Source organism: Corticium candelabrum, chromosome 16 (genome assembly GCF_963422355.1).
Source record: "Corticium candelabrum chromosome 16, ooCorCand1.1, whole genome shotgun sequence".
Taxonomy (NCBI): domain Eukaryota; kingdom Metazoa; phylum Porifera; class Homoscleromorpha; order Homosclerophorida; family Plakinidae; genus Corticium; species Corticium candelabrum.
The window spans coordinates 2,352,234-2,376,523 of record NC_085100.1 but is presented as its reverse complement, the minus strand read 5'-3'; the positions used below and the strand labels follow the sequence as shown (position 1 = coordinate 2,376,523).

The 24,290-nt window shown below is 40.8% G+C and overlaps 1 protein-coding gene across 1 annotated transcript; it reads left to right on the top strand.

Moving 5' to 3' along the window:
* The first annotated feature begins 46 nt into the window (after positions 1–46).
* LOC134192697 (E3 ubiquitin-protein ligase NEDD4-like) lies at positions 47–18,231 on the top strand. Its single transcript, XM_062661451.1, has 29 exons — positions 47–151; positions 215–297; positions 394–481; positions 555–593; positions 650–703; positions 786–842; positions 903–964; positions 2,359–2,450; positions 5,608–5,648; positions 5,711–5,797; positions 5,859–5,926; positions 7,588–7,777; positions 9,194–9,292; positions 9,352–9,483; positions 9,872–9,929; positions 9,985–10,043; positions 10,468–10,533; positions 10,843–11,012; positions 11,068–11,136; positions 11,196–11,317; positions 12,312–12,382; positions 12,947–13,042; positions 13,951–14,024; positions 14,089–14,149; positions 15,181–15,240; positions 15,300–15,407; positions 16,883–16,979; positions 17,039–17,111; positions 17,914–18,231. The coding sequence occupies exons 1-29, from the start codon at positions 125–127 to the stop codon at positions 18,014–18,016; spliced, it is 2,406 nt and encodes an 801-aa protein (XP_062517435.1). The 5' UTR covers positions 47–124; the 3' UTR covers positions 18,017–18,231.
* Positions 18,232–24,290: the final 6,059 nt, after the last annotated feature.

The following is a 24,290-nucleotide window of genomic DNA, read 5'->3' as shown; positions in this document are numbered from 1 at the left end:
AAGATACAGTCTACAGTACAGTAGACTTTACAATTTCCAACTTTATGGTGAACTTTGTTATTCATAATATGTGACGTCATCAAACAGGTCATGTGACAGACATTGATATTGACATCTCGGGAAAATGACATCGCAAGTTTTAGGTCTCCCAGTAAGAACTACAAAGTCGTATTGTTGTCTGTTGCACACGAGACGACGACGTATTTACTTACAGGCGAGCGAGCCTAATTCGCGGCTTCTCCGACTGCAGATTTTGCAAGGCGTTGGACTGGCAAAGAAAGACATCTTTGGAGCAAGGTAAGTCGCTTCTTATATCCCAAAAAGTGAATTACTGGTTAGCCCTGTTGATTTTCGTATGACTTCTCGTTCAATGACAACTCATTGTGCCTGTAGTGACCCGTACGTTTCAGTGCGCCTAATGCGCACTTCGTCCAGACACATGGGACAAATCTGTACATTTAAAACGGAAACAAGAAAGAAGGCGAGGCGTAGCTGCCACCGAGCGGCGTACACTGTTCTGTATATTCGTTTTATTTACGTTACTGTGTCGACAGACGCTCAACCCAATGTGGAACCAGGAATTTATGTTGAGGGTCTGCAGTTGAGGTTGGAGATTGGTTGACATGGTGTGTATGACCTCTGGTTGTAGGTTGATGAGTCGAAGAATTCTCTTCTGTTTGAAGTATTTGATGAGAACAGACTGGTAGGAGTCTTAGTGTGCTTTCACATGCAGTTGTCATGTTCTGTGGATATTCAAAGTTTTTGTCTTGTGTCTTTCTGTTTAGACTCGCGATGATTTTCTTGGTAAAGTTGAGATTCCTTTGAGTGGTGCTGGTATCCAGGTAGATATTGGTTTTAGACAGCGAGGTAGAGGTTTTTTGATGATGATGGAATATGAACAGAATGAGTTGGATGGCGGTGGAGCGAATGTTCCGGAGCAGTCGTTGAAACTTCTGCAAAGAAGGTCTGAATTACACACACACACACACACACACACACACACACACACACACACACACACACACACACACACACACACACACAAACACGCACGCACACACACACACACACACACACACACACACACACACACACACACACACACACACACACACACAAGTGGAGTGAGTGAGTGTTCGACACGACAAAGCTCATTTATGACTCTGTCTGTGTTTCCAAAGACCAATGCATGCTGTGCAGGAGCGGCTACGAACATCGCAAATGAAGTTGCCACTCTTAGAGAATACTGCAGTCTTCCGTTCCTGCCTTTTTTGTTGGAGTACTTTCAAACGTTGGTCTTCAAAATGTTCTAAGGACTTTTTGCAATAAGATGTCCACAGAGATCTGTCTGACGTATAGCATTCCCAGTTGGATACATCAATACTGCAAGATTTCAAATTGGATTTTAGTGTGTCTTTTGAGTGCAATTTTGACCTCCTGCTGTTCTAGAACCTTCCTTTGGCTGACCATAAATCACTGCCTTTGAGATTCTATCATCCTTCATTCAAACAAGATGGCCGCACCATAGAAGTTGAGCTTGAAGTAGCAAATCCTCAATTTCAGGCATGTTGCGTTTCTTCAAAACATTGCAAACGTCAACTTTAGTCTTTCAGTTTCTCTTTCTTTTGACCGCAAAATTGAATGCCCGTTGACCGCGGTAAGCCAGCAAGGTTTAAACAGAGTAAGCTTTCTTTAGGGATCCGTTACTCTCCCCTTCTCCTATAGGAGAGAGCAGTGCTATCCCTGAATAAGGCTACTCTGATGCTCAGGTAGGACACGAACTGTGCTGTTACTCTATTTCAGCAACAGAACGGCCATCGCACCTAAGCTGCTAATGTGCAGGATTGTAGCTAGAAGCTTCCATTGTCATTCTACAACTGCCCCCGTCACCACTTGCCCATCGCCGTTGGACTTGAAGAAAAGAATAGACAAAGACAAAACACAATGCCATAAAGAGACCTGCACAATAGAATGGATTATAGTGAAATGAGCGTGTGCAGAACTGATTCCACTCTCTCCTCTAGTACGTGTTATATGTTGACAGGTGTAAGACTACAACATGCCAAACAACATGTATGGATGCAGTAAGCTGACCAGAAAACTAAAACCACAATTTAGTAAACTGCTCTTTAGAGCCAAAGTGACCACAGTTGCTTACAGATACTGTGCTGAATTGCGACTTTGTAGCAACACACACACACACACACACACACACACACACACACACACACACACACACACACACACACACACACACACACACACACACACACACACACACACACACACACCGTGTTTACCTACTAAATCAGTTACATTCTACTTTAATAATCAATGAGTGTGATATGTCATTTGTAGTGCTCGTTCACGTGTTAAAGGACAACTTGTTGTCAAGCTGTCATTTCCAGGAAATACAGAAACTAGAGCCAACGGACAACCAGCTCAGCAAGGTATTCTCATAAATACACCAAATGCATATACCCTACAAAGTACAGTCAGATGTCAGTCATCCGAACACTTTGGGAGCCGACCCTGTTTATAACTCAATATTTTGGATAACTGGCAGTAACTATCTGGCACATAACAGGTGTCCCTGGACTGCGCATGCGTTAGCCTCTTACCCCCCATACACATTACACCTTGTTGCACATACACATAACGATTTACAGTGTGTGCTTTAGAGGGCGTCTGAGGCACTCTGCGTTTGGTTAATTAACTGACACATTAACTGACATTCAACTGTAGCTATTCTACATCATGTGTAGCTAATAGTGTCATGCTTATGCAACTGTGTAGTGTTAGTATACTGCAAATGATTTTGGAATATCAATTAGTTGGCAATCGTGATTGAATGTCTATTTTTGGTTATTTTTTGCTAGACAACTGATTAGTTAATTAGCTACTAATACGTGAACTTCCATCAAGCGTCGCTTCAAATGAAACCTACGGCAGTAGAAGCGTATACTCATTGGGAGTAGCTTCTAGGTGGACCAAATTTACCTTTCCCCCAACCAGCTTGTACCTGAACACCAGCTGCCGACTGCATGCTCCTTCCACCGATCCTAGACAGGATAGAAGAGAATGCTACCGTCCCTATGAATTTGTCTCAACTCCTGTTGGCAACGCCAGCAAGGGTGGTTCCAGCATGCCGCCGGCTGGGTGCTCCCACCCCACCAGTCGATTCGTTTAGTTGGCGATGCGCGCACACTACTTCAGGGTTCTACAGTAGCCAGGACTTTGCACCAATCGTTACCAGTTTTAGTATAATAATAAAAACCAAGGCCACAAATACTTTAGTGGCCACGCCCATAAGTACTCTGTACAAATACGCAACTCTAGGTGATGCTCCTCACTTCCTGGTCAATTTCCTGCTTTGTAGGATGGAACTTCTTGTCAGGGAGATTTCTGTATACGTCTTTACTTAAATCACCTCGCTGTAGTCTCTCTAGTAGAGAGATAATTTGCTAAAAATTCATGATGGAGGATTAATTAAGTAAACAAACTTAGAATTAATTGGATATTTAGTGGTGACTGATGGGAAGGCTCACCCATTTAGTGTAGATAAGATTACATACCAACACTCGCCCTCAAGTGCTTTTCACATAGAATGTAGACTAAGTGCAATGTATTTATACATGCAACCTAACCCATACTCCAACTGTTACACTGTTTCTATAGTGACATCTGTCGCATTCCTATGTAAACCTGTTGTAAGCAGCAAACAACACTCCACCTCACTTCTCCTCATTAGAACATGCAATGACCGTTGGAACCTCCTGATCCGTCTAGGAACGCTCCTAACCGTCAAAATGATGGTAAAGACGGTCTTGGCTAGAACCCTGCTACTCTTCACGTTTATGCATGTTATGGCAGTAAGATTGGATGCTCGTAGATTTTTTCTTGAAATGCAACGTTTCTGTTGTTTCTGATCAAAAATTGACGTCTTTCTGGCTAGATTTTCTTTCATGTCGAACAGCGCGTAGTGATGGGCTGAGGCTCAGCCATTGTCCCTCGTTACCACAAAGAGAAGAATGCATTGTGATTGATTGCTCGCTTGCATACCATACACTCCTGAAGTGTGAAACCCATATATTGTCATTTTTTGGCGTACACATAGATAGTCAGCCAGCCACAGAGATTTGGGGCAAATAGAACCCCGTTAGTATACCACTCCTTGCAGGTCACTTAGCTTTCAATAACAAAAAAGCATTATGAGTTTAAGCTATGAGTTAAGGAAGTTGTGACATTAACATTTCTTGGCATAAGAGGAGCCTCAATATATTGCTGGTTTAGTAAATTCTTCTATGTGGTGTGTACTGTTGGTGTTTATTTCAACGTTGAGGTGTATTGGAGGTTTACATTTTGTGAGTATTTGTGTTGAGGCAAATGTTATACCGTAAGGTATTACTAAGATCATGTGGGTACACTAACTCCTGGGACCAGTTGCTGTCCAGATACCAGAAATGTACGGAGATAGAAAAGGTAAAGTGAGTTAGCCTTGGAATCCCAGACCGTTTTAATGTAAAGGTCTGGTATTCCAGTTTTACGTGCAGTAGGCGTAGTTTACTTTAAACTGCTACTGTAGACTCTCTTTCACACACACACACACACACACACACACACACACACACACACACACACACACACACACACACACACACACCTATGATTATGAGCTTTGTTTAGAGTCTGACTCAGGTGCACTTTCTTTTCTTTGAAGTCATACGTAGCAGTAACTTCTACGTACTGGCATGTGAAGACAGCTACGGAATGTAGGTGTTTAGGCAGGGAGTTTCTACTCCCAATTGCTTACCCTACGATTGCAATTACCTACAAAGTGCTGGTAAAGGTGTCCAGTCTACAGAGGTGGCCGGATCTCAGAGGTCCAGATTAGGGTGGTTTGAGTGTACTTGATATTATTGTAATTAGTTTATGTCTATTTCTGCCATGGAGGATATGTTGTACTTTGGTTTGTTTCTTTGTATGTATGTTTTGTTGACAACAAAACTCCAAACGATATGGACGGATGTTTATGGAAGTTTAACCGGAAGTGACTGTTGCCCCGTCCTAGATGGTGACATTAGGTGCCAGTTTCTCTTGAAGGGTGTACTTGTGTTTATAATATTTCTTTCTTGATGGAGCGATCAGAGTCACTCTAGATTTTACTTGACAATGCCAATAACGTCCATATAAAAGTGAAAATGTTGTGTCTCAGAGCATTTTGAGAGCTCATAGATTTTGTCGATTAACTCTACCTCTCTCGCGCCTGTTTTTCATGTTTTCATGGTGGTTATTGCAGAATGTGGCATGCATGTTTCTGCACGGTAGATGCAGAGAAATTTGTCATCTGTCATTTCCACCAGACGAATTGAGATATTGGGGAGATCTAATCCCCATTTGGGACATCCAAAAAAGAAACCAAAGACAGGAATAAATTATTTAATTAAAACTGTGACAGAGGTATGCATTCCTCGAGTGCTCTGTTTTGAAATTGAAATTGTGGACAACCAGTGACTGTCCCCTGTTTAATGTGCGATGACAACTCTTTGTGCTGTTTGTGTGTTAGTATGTCAGGTAAATGCAACGATTGTGATGTTTGTATTGCAGCTGTTGAAAACTTGACTGCAGATTTAGACAACCTGAGGCGTGTACGTTTCATGCAGATGCGTGATACAATTGCATTGCGAATGAATGGTATACTATGTTGTAGGCTAACTGGGAAGTTATAGACTTAGATACGGTGTCTCTGACGAGTGCAGATGAGCAGCCTTTACCGCAAGGTTGGGAAGAGAGAGTAGTAAGTGGGCTTTGTTGTCTTGTTCAGGACTTATGAAGAGTTGAGTGGCATTGTTGTGTAGGATGCTAATGGGCGAAGGTTTTATATTGATCATAGTACTCGGACAACGCAATGGCAAAGGCCGTTGCCGTGAGATTTGTTTTGTTGCTGTTGTGTGATGTTCGGTTTTGGTTGGTCTGTTGATTGGGTGTTGATCGAATTGTTTTCTTGGTAGATTGTTTGATTGTTTGTTTGTCTATCTGTTTGTTTCTCTGTTTGTCTCTTTGTTGTTTCTTTGTTTGTCTCTCACTTTGTTTGCCTTTTTAGCTATCTGACTGTTTTATCTGCTTGTCGGTTTGTCGTTCATCTGTGTTTTATCGGTTTGCTTTGTTGTCTTGTGCCTTTGGTTCATTGGTATGTCTGTCTGTCTGTTTGTCTGTCTGTCTGTCTGTCTGTGTCTGTCTGTTTGTCAAATAACATTTATTTCAAACATACATCTATAATTCAAGCTAGCAAGGTAACTATATAAAGTTCTGTAACTACGAGAGTTTACTAGGACTAGATTTAAAAAACAAGCAAACATGTAACACTTAAAAGAGAACAATGCAGACTACCCGGAGCCAACTTAGTGGCTGAAAAACTGGGTAGAGCAATCTACCATACAGTCAATGTCATTTGTCAGAGCTGAGATTTTTCTCATGATGACCTTTGCGTTGCACTTCTGAAGTTGAGTTGAGAGTCTCTTTCTCCAGATGTCCAGAAACTCAGCAGCAATAGGTCAACCAAGTTCATCATGTGACTTCTTGGCTAGCCTGTCTGTCTGTCTGTCTTCATGTATTTCAATACATTCTAAGCACAATTACAACACTAAATATTCACTAATCCTTGTCTCTGCCTCAAACTTAAAAAGACTAAAACCACCTATGCATTTACATCAAACGCAAAGAGTCTTAATTAAGTACCATAAACTGCATCTAAATTGTATGTAAGTAACTAGCTAGTGCACACTACATTGTACATTCAACTCTTCACCCATGACCCCATCTCCCCGACCTCCTGTTATTCTCTTTAATTTTCCTATTATCACTCCAGCATTAGCTTTCTGCACGATTACAGCTATGTGTTTCCTCCAGTAGCAGACACACTCAGAATGGTTTTTTCTTCCCTTCACAGCCCCTTGCTGTGGGCGCAAGAGTATTCAAATATCTTTCTGCTTCTTGCCCCCATCTCCCAAAATGTGTCTGTCTGTCTGTCTGTCTGTCTGTCTGTTTGTCAATACATATATTTTCCATTTAAATCAAATGTTTACATCATGAGCAACCTAACACTAACACAAATGTTTGTCTGTTTGCCTCTCTGTCTGTCTGTCTGTTGTCTGTCTGTCTGTTTGTCTGTCTGTCTGTCTGTTTGTCTGTATGTCTGTCTGTCAAATTTTCATATATTTTTATGTATTAAAACAGGTGAAACTAAAGCAACAGCTAATGAACAACAAGTGTCACAACTACAATTACAATTACACAAATAACAAGTAGCATTAGAAAGCTCCCCTACGGAGCCTACAAACCAAAATTTAGTTTACTGAATTGAAAGTTGAACAACATCTAGACTCTGGCCAGCTTTCTGTCCATATGTTACTCTGATCATCCTTCTAGCTAACACCGAGGCATTGCAACGCTGAAGTTGTACTGTCTGTCTGTCTGTCTGTTTGTGTGTGAGTCTGCCTTCCTGTCTGTCTGTCAGTTTTAGTCTGTTTGTATGCTTGCTGCACATCTTCAAATGAAAGCATTTTTACATTTTTTAATTGTATGCAGGTCTCAACGTCATTCCATTGGCGAATTTCAGAGAAGACAACGTGAAGATTTCTTGCGTGTGCTACGAAGGCATATCAGTGAAGACACTGAGTCTAGTCATGTTGTTGTCAGTGATCTTGAAGAATCTAGTGAGACCCATGAAGACAGCACTTCGAATACAAATATAGAAATGCCTTCTCATACCATTGAAGTAAGATTAATTAATGTGTCGCAAATGAATGACTTGTGGATGAATGGATGGCTAGATAAATGAGCTTGTAGATCAAAACAACAAACAGACAGATGGACAGATCGACAGACAGATAGACAGACAGACAGAGGGACAGACAAACAGCTAGACGGATAGACAGACAGACGGATGGGTGGACAGACAGACAGACAGACAGACAGCTAGACAGACAGACAGACAGACAGACAGACACGTCATTCATTTTTAAATGTTTGCATTAGACTTCTGCTGCACTGATTATCAGCTGTTTGTCAGTTATCCTTTTTGATACACGTTAGCAATGGAGTTTGTAAAATTTGTGCTTAGACTTATCATAACCATGACATTACAGCTTGTACTGAAATAGCATGAACATGCAATGTAGACCGTTACAAAGTTAATTCAGTGTATGAAACGTCCATTCAATTTTCAATTTTGGTTTGGAAAATTGGATTTTTTAATAAAATGGTTTGCAGTAACTGCTAAATCAATTTCTTAAATTAAATGAAAAAGCAAGAATTAAATATTGAATTCACGTTGTCAGGAACCATTTTTGTTTGCAATTGAAAATGAAAAATTGATTCACATCTGGGACCACGTGAATGGCGTCTTGCGGTAATTGCTAATTTAGTTTACTTCATTAGGGCGGTGCTGCAGTGTTGCCAGTAACACCTAGAGTCTTGTAATTATGTTAAATCTCCAAAGTTAGGTGTCTAGAGAAGTGTTGGCTGGAATTTGCACTCAGTATACAGTAGATGTACATGCATGTCTACACGACCGAGGAAGACAAGACCATGGATCAATTGAACAAGAACTCTTTCCATGCTGTTTTGTGCGGCAGATATACTAATTAGCTACATCAGTTTAACGTTTATCTGAATGGTCTGCTATACAGTTCAATTATCACTTTTGTGTAGGCATTGTGTTGAGGAATTTGTGCTACAAAAAGCTGATCGAGGTAGTGCTTAGAGCAAGTGCAGGTAGGCTGTGTTAGGCGTACTTCCCTAGAAAATTCTGTAGATCTTCACCCCTTTGTTACTGTTATTTGAGCGGTTTGTATGTCAATATGTCACCTAGAGTGCACCAAATGTGTGCAAATATGGTACAGAGGTGCCAAGAAAAAACCGACAAGGTGCCTATACATTACCCAATGGGAAGCCTACTATTTTCAATTTTCATTTTAGAACATAGTAAAAATGAACACAAAACACTAAACTTTTGTTTTTCAAATACTCATAGCTTTAAATTTGGATTAATTGGTGTTACAATAGCAATTTGTGCTACTTCTTTTCTGAAATATTCTAGAAATTTCATATAATGCTTATTGATTGAATAGAGTTGAAAGATTGTTGTATGTTTGTGTGTCATTGTTTGTGTTGACACTTTTTTGTTTTGTAGAATGTTGAAGACCAGCCGTTACCAGAAGGTTGGGAGATGAAAACCTCAGCTCATGGGAGAGCCTTTTTTATTAATCACAACACTAGAACAACAACTTGGGTATTAGATTTCCTTTTGTGTCTTTTGACTTCCAGTTTGGAATTTGTGTTGTTTGTTAGGATGATCCAAGGAAAAGGAAGATGCTTGTTAGGCCTAACGCAAGCACTGAGAAACGGCAGTCTTCTAAAGACGAGCAGATGCATGAAGCAGTAGGAAAGGACCCGTTTGATTCATCTTTAGGACCATTGCCGGTATGCTGTTTGTACGAATTTTTTTATTGTTTGACTGTTTTGCTGTGTGTGTGTGTGTGTGTGTGTGTGTGTGTGTGTGTGTGTGTGTGCTTGTCTGTCTGTCTGTCTGTGTGTTTGTGTGTGTGTGTGTGTGTGTGTGTGTGTGTGTGTCTGTGTCTGTGTCTGTGTGTCTGTGTCTGTGTCTGTGTGTTTGTATGTCTATGTGTGCGTGCATGTGTGTTTGTATGTCTATGTGTGTGTGCATGTGTGTGTGAGTGTGTGTGTGTGTGTGTGTGCGCGCACGCGTGCGTGTGTGTGTGTACGTGTGTGTACATGCATGATTGTGGATGTCTTTCCTTCTTTCATTGACGTGTCTTCATTGCTCTTTGTAATAATCTATTGTTTATAGGCTGGTTGGGAGATTCGAAGAAATGAAAGTAAAGGACGTTATTTCTTCATTGACCACAGTCAGTTTATTCTTCAATGCCATAATACGTATTCTAATTGTGTTCAATATTTAAGACACACATTCAACTCAATGGGAGGATCCTCGTCTTGTGACCAAAGTCAAGCAAGCAAAGGTACTTTGGTTAGTTATAAGACACATGCATGTGAAGATGTTCCTGCTTTGACATTTACATTATGTAGTGTGTGTGTGTGTGTGTGTGTGTGTGTGTGTGTGTGTGTGTGTGTGTGTGTGTGTGTGTGTGTGTGTGTGTCACTGTGTGTGTGTGTGTGTGTGTGTGTGTCACTGTGTGTGTGTGTGTGTGTGTGTGTGTGTGTGTGTGTGTGTGTGTGTGTGTGTGTCACTGTGTGTGTGTGTGTGTGTGTGTGTGTGTGTGTGTGCGTGTGTGCGCACGCAATAGCTCTCTTGTAGTGTAACACTAACAACATCGTTTTCATGTGTACATTGGACAACATTGTGATGGAAGTCTTTGGAGTAGTGTCATTGCTGATGGTGATTTGTGATGCTTGGTCTCGATATTTTCTGGATTGTTTGTCTAGGCCGTAGAATATTCAAGAGGGTACAAGCAGAAGTACGACTATTTGAAGTCACAAATGAAGAAAACGGTATGCTATGTGCATTGCTTCATTGTTATACTTAAAGTAATGAAGAAGCACTACAGTGCAAACCCTCTGCATAAAGTAAACATATGGGACATTTATTTGGTCACGTGTTATGCGGTTGCTTAGCAGGTATTACATCACGTGACTGGCACAGGCCATTGTACCTAGTGTTTCACACATTGGTATAATGAAGATTGAGTTGCAATATTAGACAAGCATGCATGCAATGCAGACAGACAGGCAGGTCGGCAGTCAGATTTATGAACAACCATTACGTAGACCTTTTCTTTAAATTTCTGTATGCTTTCCTAGCAACCTTCGTCTCCTAATAAAATTGATATTCGCGTGAGAAGAAACTTTATCTTTGAGGACTCATATAACTGCATCATGACTTTACCACCAGCAAAGAAACATCATCTAAAGACTCGGCTATGGGTCGAATTTGTTGGCGAGAAAGGACTCGACTATGGAGGAGTAGCAAGGTGGGTCTACCAGTTAATATCAACTGAAGCTATAGATTAATTAAATTGGGTGTAGGGAGTGGTTTTTCTTGTTGTCTAAAGAGATGTTTAACCCATATTATGGTCTGTTTGAATACTCAGCGAGGTTAGAATGGATGTACTTTATATGACTGATAATGTCTGCAGAGTCAGTATTTGTTTCAGTGATAACTACACGTTACAGATCAACCCCAACTCCGGTGTGTGCAACGAGCAACATTTGTCATACTTTAAGTTTATAGGAAGAGTTTGTGGAATGGCCGTGTTTCATGGCAAGCTAATCGATGGTAAGATGAAAATTGAAGCACCGTGCTAAGATGTACATTTACAATACATTGTTTACTTTTTCTGGATTTCACAACATATTTGCGCATTTATCAAAGATTTCTTGGAGATCCTTTTCTACATACAGATACATGGACGCGCACACACACACACACACACACACACACACACACACACACACACACACACACACACACACACACACACACAATGGCAAATGGATAAGGAGCTGCTGTTAAATGGTAATGCCTCCAGTTGGATGGCTGGGTTCCTGTGCACTAAGTAGGAGCTATGGGCCATGCTAAGCAATCTCCTGGAGCCTGACCAGGTGCTTGCAGGAGCACCAACTGCAACGCCAACTGTGGTGTGGGCACGCAAAGTCCCACCCGGCCCCCAGTGGCTGATGGACTTTGTCGCAGTCGGAGGCCTTTGCCACCCCAGTCAAAGACCAGGTACTCATTTATACTCCTGAGTCAAGAGAGGCAGTTATGTGCAAGTTTCTTGCCCAAGGAAAGTATGCCATAGATTGCCATCACTGTGACTTGAACTTGCAACCCTGCAAGGTCCCGGATGTTTCCATTCTCCAGATGCACTCTCTAACCAATTGAGCCATAACACCACACACACACACACACACACACACACACACACACACACACACACACACACACACACACACAGCTCTTCTTTATATATAGATGCTTGCTAGACTGTCTAATCTATTTTGGAGCCGCTCTATATATGCATGGGTGTGTCACATGCATGTCTGACCAACACAAGCACTTGTAGATTGACATCCAAACAACCGTTGTATTGGCAACTTTATCAGTCGACACAAGTCACTGTATGAGGCATCATTGAGTTATTGAAGTACGAGACATTTAGCTAGTCGTGTCAGAAGCATTTTGTTTGATGGTTGTGTTGTTGCTACTTTTGTGCAATTGAAGTTGTGTTGCAAGCTAAGTAGAGGCTTTTGACGTTCATTTTTATTTCTAGCATTTTTTGTGCGACCATTTTACAAGATGATGTTGAAGAAGAAGATCAGTCTAGCAGACATGGAGTCTGTGGTTAGTTGAAACAAAATGATTGACAGATGCACAGTACAATGAACAGACAGACAGCAAAACATGCACAGATGAATCTGCTAGCCGATAGACAGACAGACAGACAGACAGACAGATTGTGGATCTGTACATTGACTCATTGGCTGCACATACAGGTAGCCGGATTGATGATTGTTTCACTGGTAATCACTACTACTTGATTGGAAATTCTAACTTTACAGTACAGTAAAACTTGTTTCAAGTAACAGCCTGTGGAACACTTGCTAAGTAAAACTGCAATGTTATTATGGTGAGGTGAAAACATACTATACGGTTGTGAAGGAGGAATGTTTCTGTGAGGACTCTATATCAATGATTGCTGCTTGTGTTATAGAAGTGGTTGCTTTGTAAAAGTGCTAATGTATTGCAAAACTTTGCTTAGCAAAGAAGTTTGCTACAGCAAGTGGTTGCGGAGAGGTGGTTGTTAGCATACAGGGTTTACTGTAAGGACGATGGTGGACAGACTGATTGCTGAACATGTCCACAGTAGATCATGCGTGTGTGCATGTTACATCTGATTATGTTTAGGACTCGGAGTATTACAACAGCTTGAAATGGATTCTAGAGAATGATCCGTCGTGTTTGGATCTTACGTTTTGTGTAGAAGAAGAACTCTTTGGAGAGGTACAGAAGATGTCATTCATGCTTATCTAGTACACATGATCTTGTCTGTGTAAATCATTCAATATTGGCCATGCAAAATTAATTACTTGATGATTGTCAGAAGTTTTAAAAAAATGGAACTGACAGACGACTTTTATTTATTGATATTTATTATGTTTTTATATTTTCAAGAAAGAAAAATCCTTGAGTACATGGAAAGCTGTGTGCTGTCAGTGCAATGGTACGCATGTGACTTGTCACACACAACAGTAGGCACCTGTCACTAAGAACGAGTCCCACACACCTGTAGGACAGTAGACACGTGTCACTACTTATTAGGGACCTGCCACATGTGTTCAAACGGTGAGCAGTACACACTTATTGCACATACTATTAAAAGTTCAAAACCCAGAATAAGTAATAAAAATTGTGCGGTGGGCCCAAGAATTGGAACGGATGCTGACGATCAACAAGTAATTAATTTGAATGGGCTTTACTGATAAAGTTTATTGATAAAGATTGTTTCAAGTCTAGCAAAAGTCTTTGTTCCGTAATTGTATGTGTTTGCGATGGAACCGAGAAGAGGGAGGGGACAGAGGGGGAAGGCTGGGGTAGAAGTAAGGGAGGGAGGGAGAGAGAGAGAGGGAGGGAGGGAGAGGATGAGATGACTCGCATTTAAATGGCTTTCAACAAACTATGCGCACGTGTGTGTGTGTGTGTGTGTGTGTGTGTGTGTGTGTGTGTGTGTGTGTGTGTGTGTGTGTGTCTGTGTCTGTGTCTGTGTGTCTGTGTAATGTACTTCTGAGCAGTTGGTTTCAATAACTTTCTATTCATTGTCACTAAAATATCAAATTCAACTTTATACTGATATGTAAATACAAAGTTTGAATACATACATTCTTATGTTTACTTGGATTTTACTTTGGCAGGTGAAGCAAAGGGAACTGATACCACGTGGTCAACTCATACCGGTAACTGAGACTAACAAAAGACAATATGTGAAGTAAGAGGAGCATCGGATGGTGATGATGTTTACAGTTTTTGACGTCCGTCTTTTGTTGCTGTAGTCTTGTAATAGAATGGAGATTTTCTAAACGTGTTGAAAAGCAAATGAACGCGTTTCTAGAGGTGAGAATCACCGTGTTTGGTTTTTATTTGCTTATTAACCTGGTCTCTCCATTGTTGGTATTCTTATTTTATTTGTGTTATTATTATGTTTGTTGTACACACACACACACACACACACACACACACACACACACACACACACACACACACACACACACACACACACACACACACACACACACACACACGTATCCTATATAGGATACATGTATAGTACATGTACTGTATGTATACAGTTATACTCTACTAGCTACATTGCCCGGGTGCATTTCATTGTGAGGAATTACCACGAAAGTATCTTGTCTAGAATTTTAGTTACAGTGAGATGTTGTAAGTAATTAGCAGCGAGTATTCTATTTACATGCAATTAGATTTTGTATGTGACTTGATCGTTAGCTTTGGATAGTGACAGCTGGCTCAAGTTGACGTCAATTTGATTCTAATTGGTGAGCGAGTAGCTTCGTCATCTTTTTCCTGTTGCAGTGATAACTTTCATTGCTTTGCCTTTGACAAAATAGCAGACAGAAAGCGTTTTTTGGGAGGCAGTTTGACAGTGTACAGGCGGGTTTGCTGTAATGACACGAGCATTTGTGATGCCACATTAAGTGTGCGACGTTACAGTAGGTGACGTAACAATGAGTAGCCATAGGGTGACATCAAGAAGTACAAATGAACGCCGGCAACGCATAAGTATAGGACACAGACTACCAATAACGTCACCAATTGCTATTCCAAAGTGAGAAAAGGCTGCATGCTAAAGGAGAAGTGAAGAAGTGCAGTGGTTTGTGAGCACACAGGGAACAAACTTTTTGTGACATTATGATTTTTAAAAAACGCCAGCACAAAGCAAAGTACAGGGCACCGCGAAGAGCACAGGTTGCTTTACGAAAGTAGAAAAGGTCATGTGCTAAAGCAGGAACGGAAAGAACAACAGTTTACAAGCAATTACGAAACAAGAGTTTAAACTGGCTGCGCCCATGGGACTCCTTTCCTTTGTATATTTAGATAATTTGAATACTTGTGTTGGGTAGGGATTTCATGAACTTGTATCATTTGAGCTGCTGAAAATCTTTGATGAACGAGAAATCGAAGTGAGTTTCGAGAAACGTGATGAAATGTGATGTGTGGCACTGTCCATTATGTTGTGTAGTACTTGTTGTGCGGCCTGGGTGAATTTGATATGGACGACTGGAGAAAAAATACGGTGTACCGAAATGGTTATTCTGACAAACACCCAATCATTGTATGGTACTGGAAGGTAAGCAGCAATATCTCTGTTATCAGGATAATTGGTAAACTTGCTGGTATTAGTTCAGTTGTTAGTTGATATTAATGAGGCAATCAGCAACAGAAGTAACAGAAGTTAACAGCACATTGAACTAGAATCATTTCTTAGTGACATATTGTGTGTGTGTGTGTGTGTGTGTGTGTGTGTGTGTGCGCGCGTGCGCGTGTGTGCACGCGTGCACATGACATTGTGTGTGTGTGTGTGTGTGTGCATGTGCATGAGTGTGTGTTAACATGTAGGACATACGAAATTCTAGATCTGCTTTTCAATGAAACAGGAAATTGCCACATTTCAGCACTGGCACAGAGTTTAACTTCATCTCAAGCACTTAAATTGTAGACACTTGATTAGGGGACATGTGATTAGGACAATGTGTAATCAGGTGACTTGATCAAGAGGACACTTGATCAGTTGTGTGATCAGAATCAATGGTGGACTTACACGTGTTAACATTTTACTTCTTGCAGGCCAGAAACGGTCATGCACATGGTGTCTCTCTGTTTATAAACTCTGATCAAGTATGTATAAGTATGATGATGTTACCACATGCTCGCGCTACTACAGCTAGTCAAAGTGTCAGCAAAGAAAAGGCTTGCATATTTTGTGAGAGCTCTGTAGTCTGTAGTTGAGTGGCAACTGTCAAGTGACATGCTGCAACGTAATGGCTACTAGTCGTGAGCTGTTGGTGAGGAATGGGAAAGAGTGTCATTACACTGAAAGGGATGATATCAGAAAGCTATTTGTACAAGTTATCATACTTTGCCAGTCACACACAATTCATACATGGTTTGCAAGTTTTGCTGTTTCATAGTGAGCTTTCCCTGCTGAATTGGTAAAAAGTCTTGCTACCCACACCCTTCTCGCTAGCAAGACTTGGTAAGGCCAAACCAATTAAATTATTGACTCTCAGATTTGTAGTCCTACAAGATTTTTTGTCTGTCTGTATGTCTGTCTGTCTGCCTGCCTGCCGCCTGCCTGTCTTTCTGTCTCTCTATTTTTATGACAATATGTCTGTCTCGAACTTACAAAAGACTAAAACTGCCTATGCCATATAAATCAAACAGAGTCTACATGTTACAAGTAAATATCAATGACTCTGCAAGTGTAAACAGTGCATGTGGTACAGCGACTGTCTCCACATTACACTCAGTATCAGCATTTGTTTTAGTGTCTATTTTGTTGTCTCACATTTTACAGTATCAGTATCTATAGGCAATGCAATGAGAACGGCACATGCACAAATGTCACATGACTTACTTTTTATTTTGGTCTGTCGGTCTGATTTTCATGTCCAAATATCCGAGCATCAAGAAATTTAGTTTGTCTGGCCTATTGTAAATGTACAAAGAATTGATATTCACAACTTGTGATATGCTCACGTCTGTCATGCATCTGTTATTTTGAAACAGTCTCAATCTGATTTCGGTGTTTTGTATTGATGGCAGGCTGTTGATTCTTTTGACGCGGAGCTGCAACATCGTTTGCTGCAGTTTGTCACAGGGACATCTCGAGTACCGATGAATGGGTTCAGTGAACTATACGGTAATCGAATCGTTTGACTGGTGTTGTTCGTAGTCGACTGTATGAGAGATATTTTGTAGGGAGTAACGGTCCACAGAAGTTTTGTATTGAGAGGACGGGCAGTCCGGACTCATTACCGAGAGCTCACACATGGTATACAATACATTAGCAATAAGGCTGTTTGTAATGTAATCTCTGCATCTACTGGCTGAGAAACTCTCATCTGGTGTTCAGTTTGGTACGATGTTGTTGCTGAATAGGAGAGTTTTAGTACGAATTTGGCTTTGTGATGTATGCAAAGGTCATGCAAGCGTACTCACTGAAGTGTACTCGCTTGCGATTTCTACTGATGATGCAGCGATATTTTATTCCATGTAAACTTTTTCAGTCGGTATAGAAATAGCAAATTTGAGGTTTAATCATTGGAATTAATTGTTATCAATGAATCAGTCTTTTTAACACAATGGACGTTGGTGTATGATTGCAGTCTGTGTGTCTGTGTCTGTCTATTTGATTAGTTTTTTGTCTGTTTAGTTCTTTGTCTGTCTGTCAGTGTGTTTGCCTGTCTGTCTGTTTATTTGTTTAGTTTTTTGTCTGTCTGTCTGCCTATCTGTGTGTCTGTCTGTGTGTCTGTCTGTCTGTCTATTGTTTAGCTTTTTGTCTGTCTGTCTGTTTCATAAATGAATGCTATTACAACCAAATCTATTTAAAATGTCAGAGACCCAATAAGGTCAATACACATCGCAAACTGAGTATGATAGTTCTTTACATTGCTAGAACTCAGATAAAAGGCGTAGTAGTTTCCTTGCAATAGTTTGTTTGTCTGTGTGTCTGTGTGTGTGTGTGTGTGTGTGTGTGTGTGTGTGTGTGTGTGTGTGTGTGTGTGTGTGTGTGTGTGTCTGCCTGTCTGTCTGTCTATTTGTTTGGTTTATAACTTCCACGTTTTTCGTTTCAGTTTTAATCGACTAGATCTACCAGAATATCACTCATATCATGTGCTGCGAGAGCGCCTTCGGTTGGCTGTAGAAAACTGTGAAGGTTTTGAAGGTGTGGACTGATTGTGAGTGAAACGGAGGGTTTGCACTCTAGTTATATGCAAACATATTATAATATTATTATTATCATTATGTAGATACTTTGGTGACAACACAAAATAGGTCATTAGTTTGGAAATATTTACAAAATTTGTTGTTTTTCTTGACTTGTGGTCGGACAGATATCATGTGGCGAGTGTCAATGTATTGATTTTAATGTACTCTACACTTACAATTTATATCTTGAATATGCAAATATTTCGCTGGGTTGGGTGTGTGTGTGGGGGGAGCAGTGGAGCAGATGGTAGAGCGTTGGTGATGACATCTGGGATCTTGTATTCCGTGATGAGGGTTGAAGGTTCAATCCTGGTTGTTGCAGTTTCCTTGAGCAAGAAACTCACCCACACTTGCTTCTCTCGACTCAGGAGCATAAATGAGTACCTGGTCATTGACTGGGGTGGACATGACCGCTGGCTTGGCAGCAACATCATGCAGCAGACGGTACTGTGGGCCTTGGTGTCCTGTCCCAGAGCTGCGCCATTGTCAGTGCCCCTGAATGACTCTGGCAAGCTCCAGGTGGATTGTAGCATTGGCCCCAAGACTCCACGTAGCACATGGAGGCCTGTCTGAGGCAGGGGAGATATTTCCGCAACTGACCTCAAGGTCGACGTCGAAAGACTTAACATTTGTCCAACATTTTGTGTGTGTGTGTGTGTGCCCCTTTTGATCATCCCAATTTTGGCATTTCAATGCTGTTAAAAATTGCAAATGTCTCATATTTTAGTGTATGTTTGATTTTTTGCAAACCATAAAGCAAAAATTTGAGCAGTAATTCTATTGTTTTGATAAGGACGTTGTTCAACTGTTGGAAATCTATTTTATTGTCAATTGTCAGACCTTAATGTTTACACAAATTAAAAATTGCAACAGTGGCAGTGGTACCATTTGATCATTCTAATTTTGTAAGCTAACATCTTTGCTCAACATCTCGGTCTACATATAAAGTGAGAAAAATTTGCCGAGCTGCGGTTGCCTCAGGGCTCAAAAAATCGGTCCAACTGGTTGTCATAATTTGACTTGTTTCCAAAAGTTTAGGTCTTAAATTTTTAGTCTAGGACGTTATGTTGATATCAATCATGGTGTTTAGTGGTATGCCGACATTTGTATACGGCCTTCTAGAATTCAGTGCAGTGCAAGCATACAGCGTGGTATTCCCACAATGGCATGCAACTGAAAGAATCCACCACATTACCGTTCAGCCAATGGATACGACGTGTTACATTTTACGGAGATAGACATGAGGCAAGGAAGACAATAGTGATAGCTAATTGAATTAGCGATTAAATGTACCACCTCTCTTTGTGAAAACAAGGCGGGGTTTCAACCAGACTTCCACAAATTTGTAAGTTTCTTGCTACTAAACTCATATCTACTATTTCGATCTACAGGATTTACCATCGTCTCCACTTCCTCACCTGTTCCCTGGTCACAAACTTCATGCCTTTACTTTGTCGGAATCCTGAGATGGCTCTTGCTCCCCCAGTTTCATTATCCAGGATATGAGCAGTTTGTCAACGTACGCTGCTGGTACAGTAGTACGCGTACATGTCATAGTACGACAAATGTCCCAATGTGAGCGTCAAAGCGACGCATGTTTCAGTACAGAACAGTTATCCGCCTGCATAGCGAAAAAGCCATTACAAACTAGCCTTGGTCTGCTCTAGTCGTCGCTTGACGACCTAGACTAGAACGTTAGTCGTCAGTTGTAAAATTTAACTCGATAAATGACAACTTGATGACCTATTTTTCGAGCCCTGTTGCCTGAACTGTTTCACACTGCAGATGTAGTATAAGTACAGACTGTAGTTGCTAATTTAAATTGTATTAATAAAGTTGTCTTAGGATGTCTTCAAACACACTGTTCATGACCATGCAGCTTTATGGTAGGGCAAAGAAAGTAACGTACGAACAATTTATGAATTTACGAAACAAACAATTGCCTATATAGCTAGAAGGCTAGACGTACCTGACAATGACGATCAGTGTTCTTGATAGATAGACTAACCGACCTGGGCAATTATCAGTGATTGCTCATCAAACTTTATTAATACAATTAGCACCTACAGCTGGTACTTATAGTACACTGGAGTGGCGTCAGCAAATTTTCTCACTTCATATGTTGGCTGGGATGTTGAGCAAGATGTTAGGTTACAGAATTAGAATGATCAAATGGTACCACTGCCACTGTTGCAATTTTCAATTTGTGTAAACATCAAAATCTAACAATTGACAATAAGATAGATTTCCAACAGTTGAACAACGTCTTTATCAAACAATAGAATCACTGCTCAACCAAAATTGCAAATTTTTGCTTTACGGTTTGTAAAAAATTCAATGTACATTAAAACATTTGCAATTTTTAACGGCATTGAAATGCAAAAATTGGAGTGATTAAAACGGGCACAGTGTGTGTGTGTGTGTGTGTGTGTGTGTGTGTGTGTGTGTGTGTGTGTGTGTGTGTGTGTGTGTGTGTGTGTGTGTGTGTGTGTGTGTGTTGAATTCAACGACACTGGTCATCGAAAGATTCTGTGTCTTGCTGGATAAATACTGACACAGAATATAAGTAAAAGTAAGGTGCTTTACTTTTGGCTAAGAGTAAGTATGAAAGTGCTTGCAAATTGGTTAAGTTTGCTATTGCTTTCAAGATATTTTGAAATTGCTGTAATGATGTTGTGTAGCCTCGCTTAGCCAGACCTTACCCTGCCTGTGTATGCGTGCTAACAGTGTGGGCCCAGGGTTGCCATTTCCATGGTGATGCAGGCAATATTGTGGCCAGAGGCCCAAACATTGTGGCCCCAGACAAAAGGAATGACTAGTCGTACAACTTTTCAAAATGGACTTTTGCCAGTCGTTCATTAGCGTGTGCTTCCGGTTTAGAGGTAGTAGTACACCGTTCTGCATGCACAAATATTCGAGGTCATCGAGTTGCTCGATATTCAGAGTTTTCCGATATTAGAGTCATCAGTGTTAGCGAGGAGCGACTAAGATTATGTCGCAAGTTCAGTATTCTAAATTACTGTATAAGATGAAATATTGGCGGGAGTTTATTTTGGAGGTTTGACGTCACTGTTGGATAATTGATGTCTATATCTCTCTGTCTATATATGAAGAAATCTTCAAATTGAGCATCCAACAATTGTTTTGTCGACCCTATAGTCTCCACCCACCTCCATGAGGGAGTTTGCAGTGACAGTAGCCTCGAAGTTCCAGGTCGTCCCAAAAGAAATAGTCTAGAACATTTTGGGAGATGGTCTGGAACTTGAGGCTAAGTTTACAGCTGCATTCCTAGCCATCACATTTCTGTGGCTTCGTGGTCTCCAACTATTGATGAAGAATTGCTGTGTAAGCGTGAACAACAGAACCCACATGATTCCTATGCTGTTGCCATTATTTGTTATCGCCATGCCTGATGACATGGGTGACGATGTCAGGATAACGATATACGCATACGTATATTTCTATCTCTGTGGCCAAAATTATTGGTGGGTTTTATATTGGCGGTCGCTGGAAAATACGCCGATCTGCCAAAATAAACTCCCTGCCAATATTTCATCTTATACAGTATTGTTAAATTGAGACCTAGTTAGCATGCGCTTAGAATTTGTAGGACCATGCCTGATTAACACGCATTAGGCCGTATCAGTTTGCTTCTGACGCCCCTGTGCAGCTCTGTAGAGATATACACTAGCAGCTGCCAGTTACACAGCCTCGTTCTAAATACTAGAATTGTATCTAGTGCAGTGCCCCACGCATAAACGCTTATCCGGGAGTGATGCAACAAAAGTGCGCGTAATTCAAATGTCCTGTCATGTCTATCGACGAAACTCGGCAACAAGATTCAGCAATCGTAGCTGCATTTAGTTGTGAAAGAACTCAACAAACGGATGTGTTTTACAGCGAGCCTCGCTTGAGGAATCACATTTTCTTCGTATTGCACATTTGTTCGTTTTTACACTACGGAATTTCATTATTTAACTAGTTATTTTGCAGAAAGGGACATGAAATGATTATCTAGGTAACGATTGTGTCGATTTTTGAAACGTGCTTTCATTTTTGAGATATTGAAGAGAAAGGCCACTGAAGAGGGGTGCACATGTGGTCGTAAATCTCTACAAAACAGTAACGGAATAAGTTGGAATGCAAGGATAACATAGCAGAGACGATTTCTAAAATATTCATCGTGGGGATTTTTGATTGATGCCTTTAACGTAAAGATATGACAACATGAATATGTGCAACATTCTGTAGTACGCCATCCATAAATATTTTTCACTTACAGTCAAGAAAACAACCAAAAAGCTACAAAGAACCTAAACCTAAACAAACAACTAAGGATCGAAATGCCTGAAAAACAACAAGACTGAGCATCATTCGGTCTTCTGTAGTGAGAGTGACCGTCAGTGGGTCTCAATTTTAGTATTTAATTTTTTTATTTTTTATTTAACGTTTCCATTTTTTAAATTTTGCATTCAAATCTTTTGAAAAATCAAAATTTAAAATTTTAATATTTCCAATTAGAAATGTTTAGGTGCAGTATATATTAGGAATTGCTTTGCCGACGAGAAAGCGGACATAGTTGTATATATGAACTGATCGCCGGATTTCAACTAACAGAAAATTGAAAGAACGAGTAGCAGTGTACGCAGTACTCGGTAGGGAGTGCACTGGACAACATAGGGGTGCAATCCAACACGTCCTGATACGTTGATTCAATTAAACTAGGAACAGGTTCTACTAATTACATCAGCACGTTTCCTGTACTGTGTTTCTAGTCTAGCGTCAGTGTCAACATCAAAGACACCGCCTTGACGCGGGCGGCATCCTTTGATGTTAACACCGACGACAACGCTGGAATAGGATTCATTTCTATTCCAGCATCAGCGTCAATGTCGGCATCAGTGTCTACTGTGAACCAGGCTTAAAGCTCGCGTCTACAGTTCTATAGTGGCATGCAAATTAGGCTAGTATGCAACTTGTGTACCTGTCAGTCTAGTCAAGCAGGACTAGACTTGCTGCAGGGGGCCATCATTGTCATCATCAGCACCAGCTGCAGCAGTAGCAGTTGTCGACCTCACTGAGGATATAGATCTTGCAAAAGGCGGGAGGTCGGACTCAGATGAGCTAGAATTCTCATCATGAACCACGTTGCCGCCAAGATGCTTCCTAAGTTCCTGTGCCATGAGCCTCAGCCCTCTAAGCCCCTCACTGTTATGCAACATTTTTCAACAGTCCACCTGGCGCTGCACAAAGGACACCGAGAGCTTGGTGAAACAAGTTTCACATCCTAGCCACTGACGGCAGCAAGTAGTTATGCTGACTGGCATCCTGGGGAACAGGTGGCATATACGGCATCCCAGTAGTTTCATCATCATCGTTGCCAGATTTGTCGAGTGTGATCGCCTTGAGTCGAATCGACTTTGTGCCAAAGAAATAAATTCTTCTAATTTATTGTCGACGTTCTCTAGTCTGTAGTGGAGTCTTTCAACGTTGGACTCTATGGCACCTAACTGGATTTGTATGTGTCAATGTCTCCATCTAGCTTGTGCCAGACATTAGTAGCAGGTGAAGAAGTGCTTGACCTTACTTGCAGCTCACTGGCTGAAATCGACGCCCTTCTCTTTCTGCTGACGGGGGGGGGAGGGGGGAGGGGTATCCTGCATGGCATCCAAGTAGACCTTCATTGCGTCAAGGTCAGACTGCACTACAGCACATATTCACCCTGCAGATGCCTTTCAGAAATCAACGTCTACACGTCCAGAAATTAATAAGACAAGAGCCATTTTTAATAGTGAAATTACAACGTAATCGTATACAAGACAATTCTATAGGTCAGCCTGCAGACATGCAAGCGTGCGTGCAAATTAAGTAGTATAACGCGCATGCATGTTTCATGCTTTCCTGTGATTATACAGCTGTGGCCAAAAGTTTTCGGACATCTTAAAAAATATAGTTAAAGTAAAAAATATGGTTCTCACCAGGATTTGCACTGAACATTATGACCAGTTTACTCAAAGAGAGTATAATACACCAATATTTAAGCAGGTTTAGGGATGACAAAATTACTTAAACTTGGTATAGCAATTATTTGACCAATAGCTACGTATCCCATTACAGATGTGTTTGTCGCCATTTAGAGAATAGCCTATAAAACTATATTAAAAGCCACAATTTTATTGCACAAGTGTAGCTATAAGTCTAGCAGAAGTTTCTGAGCAATTTGACTCATACCAAGCTCACG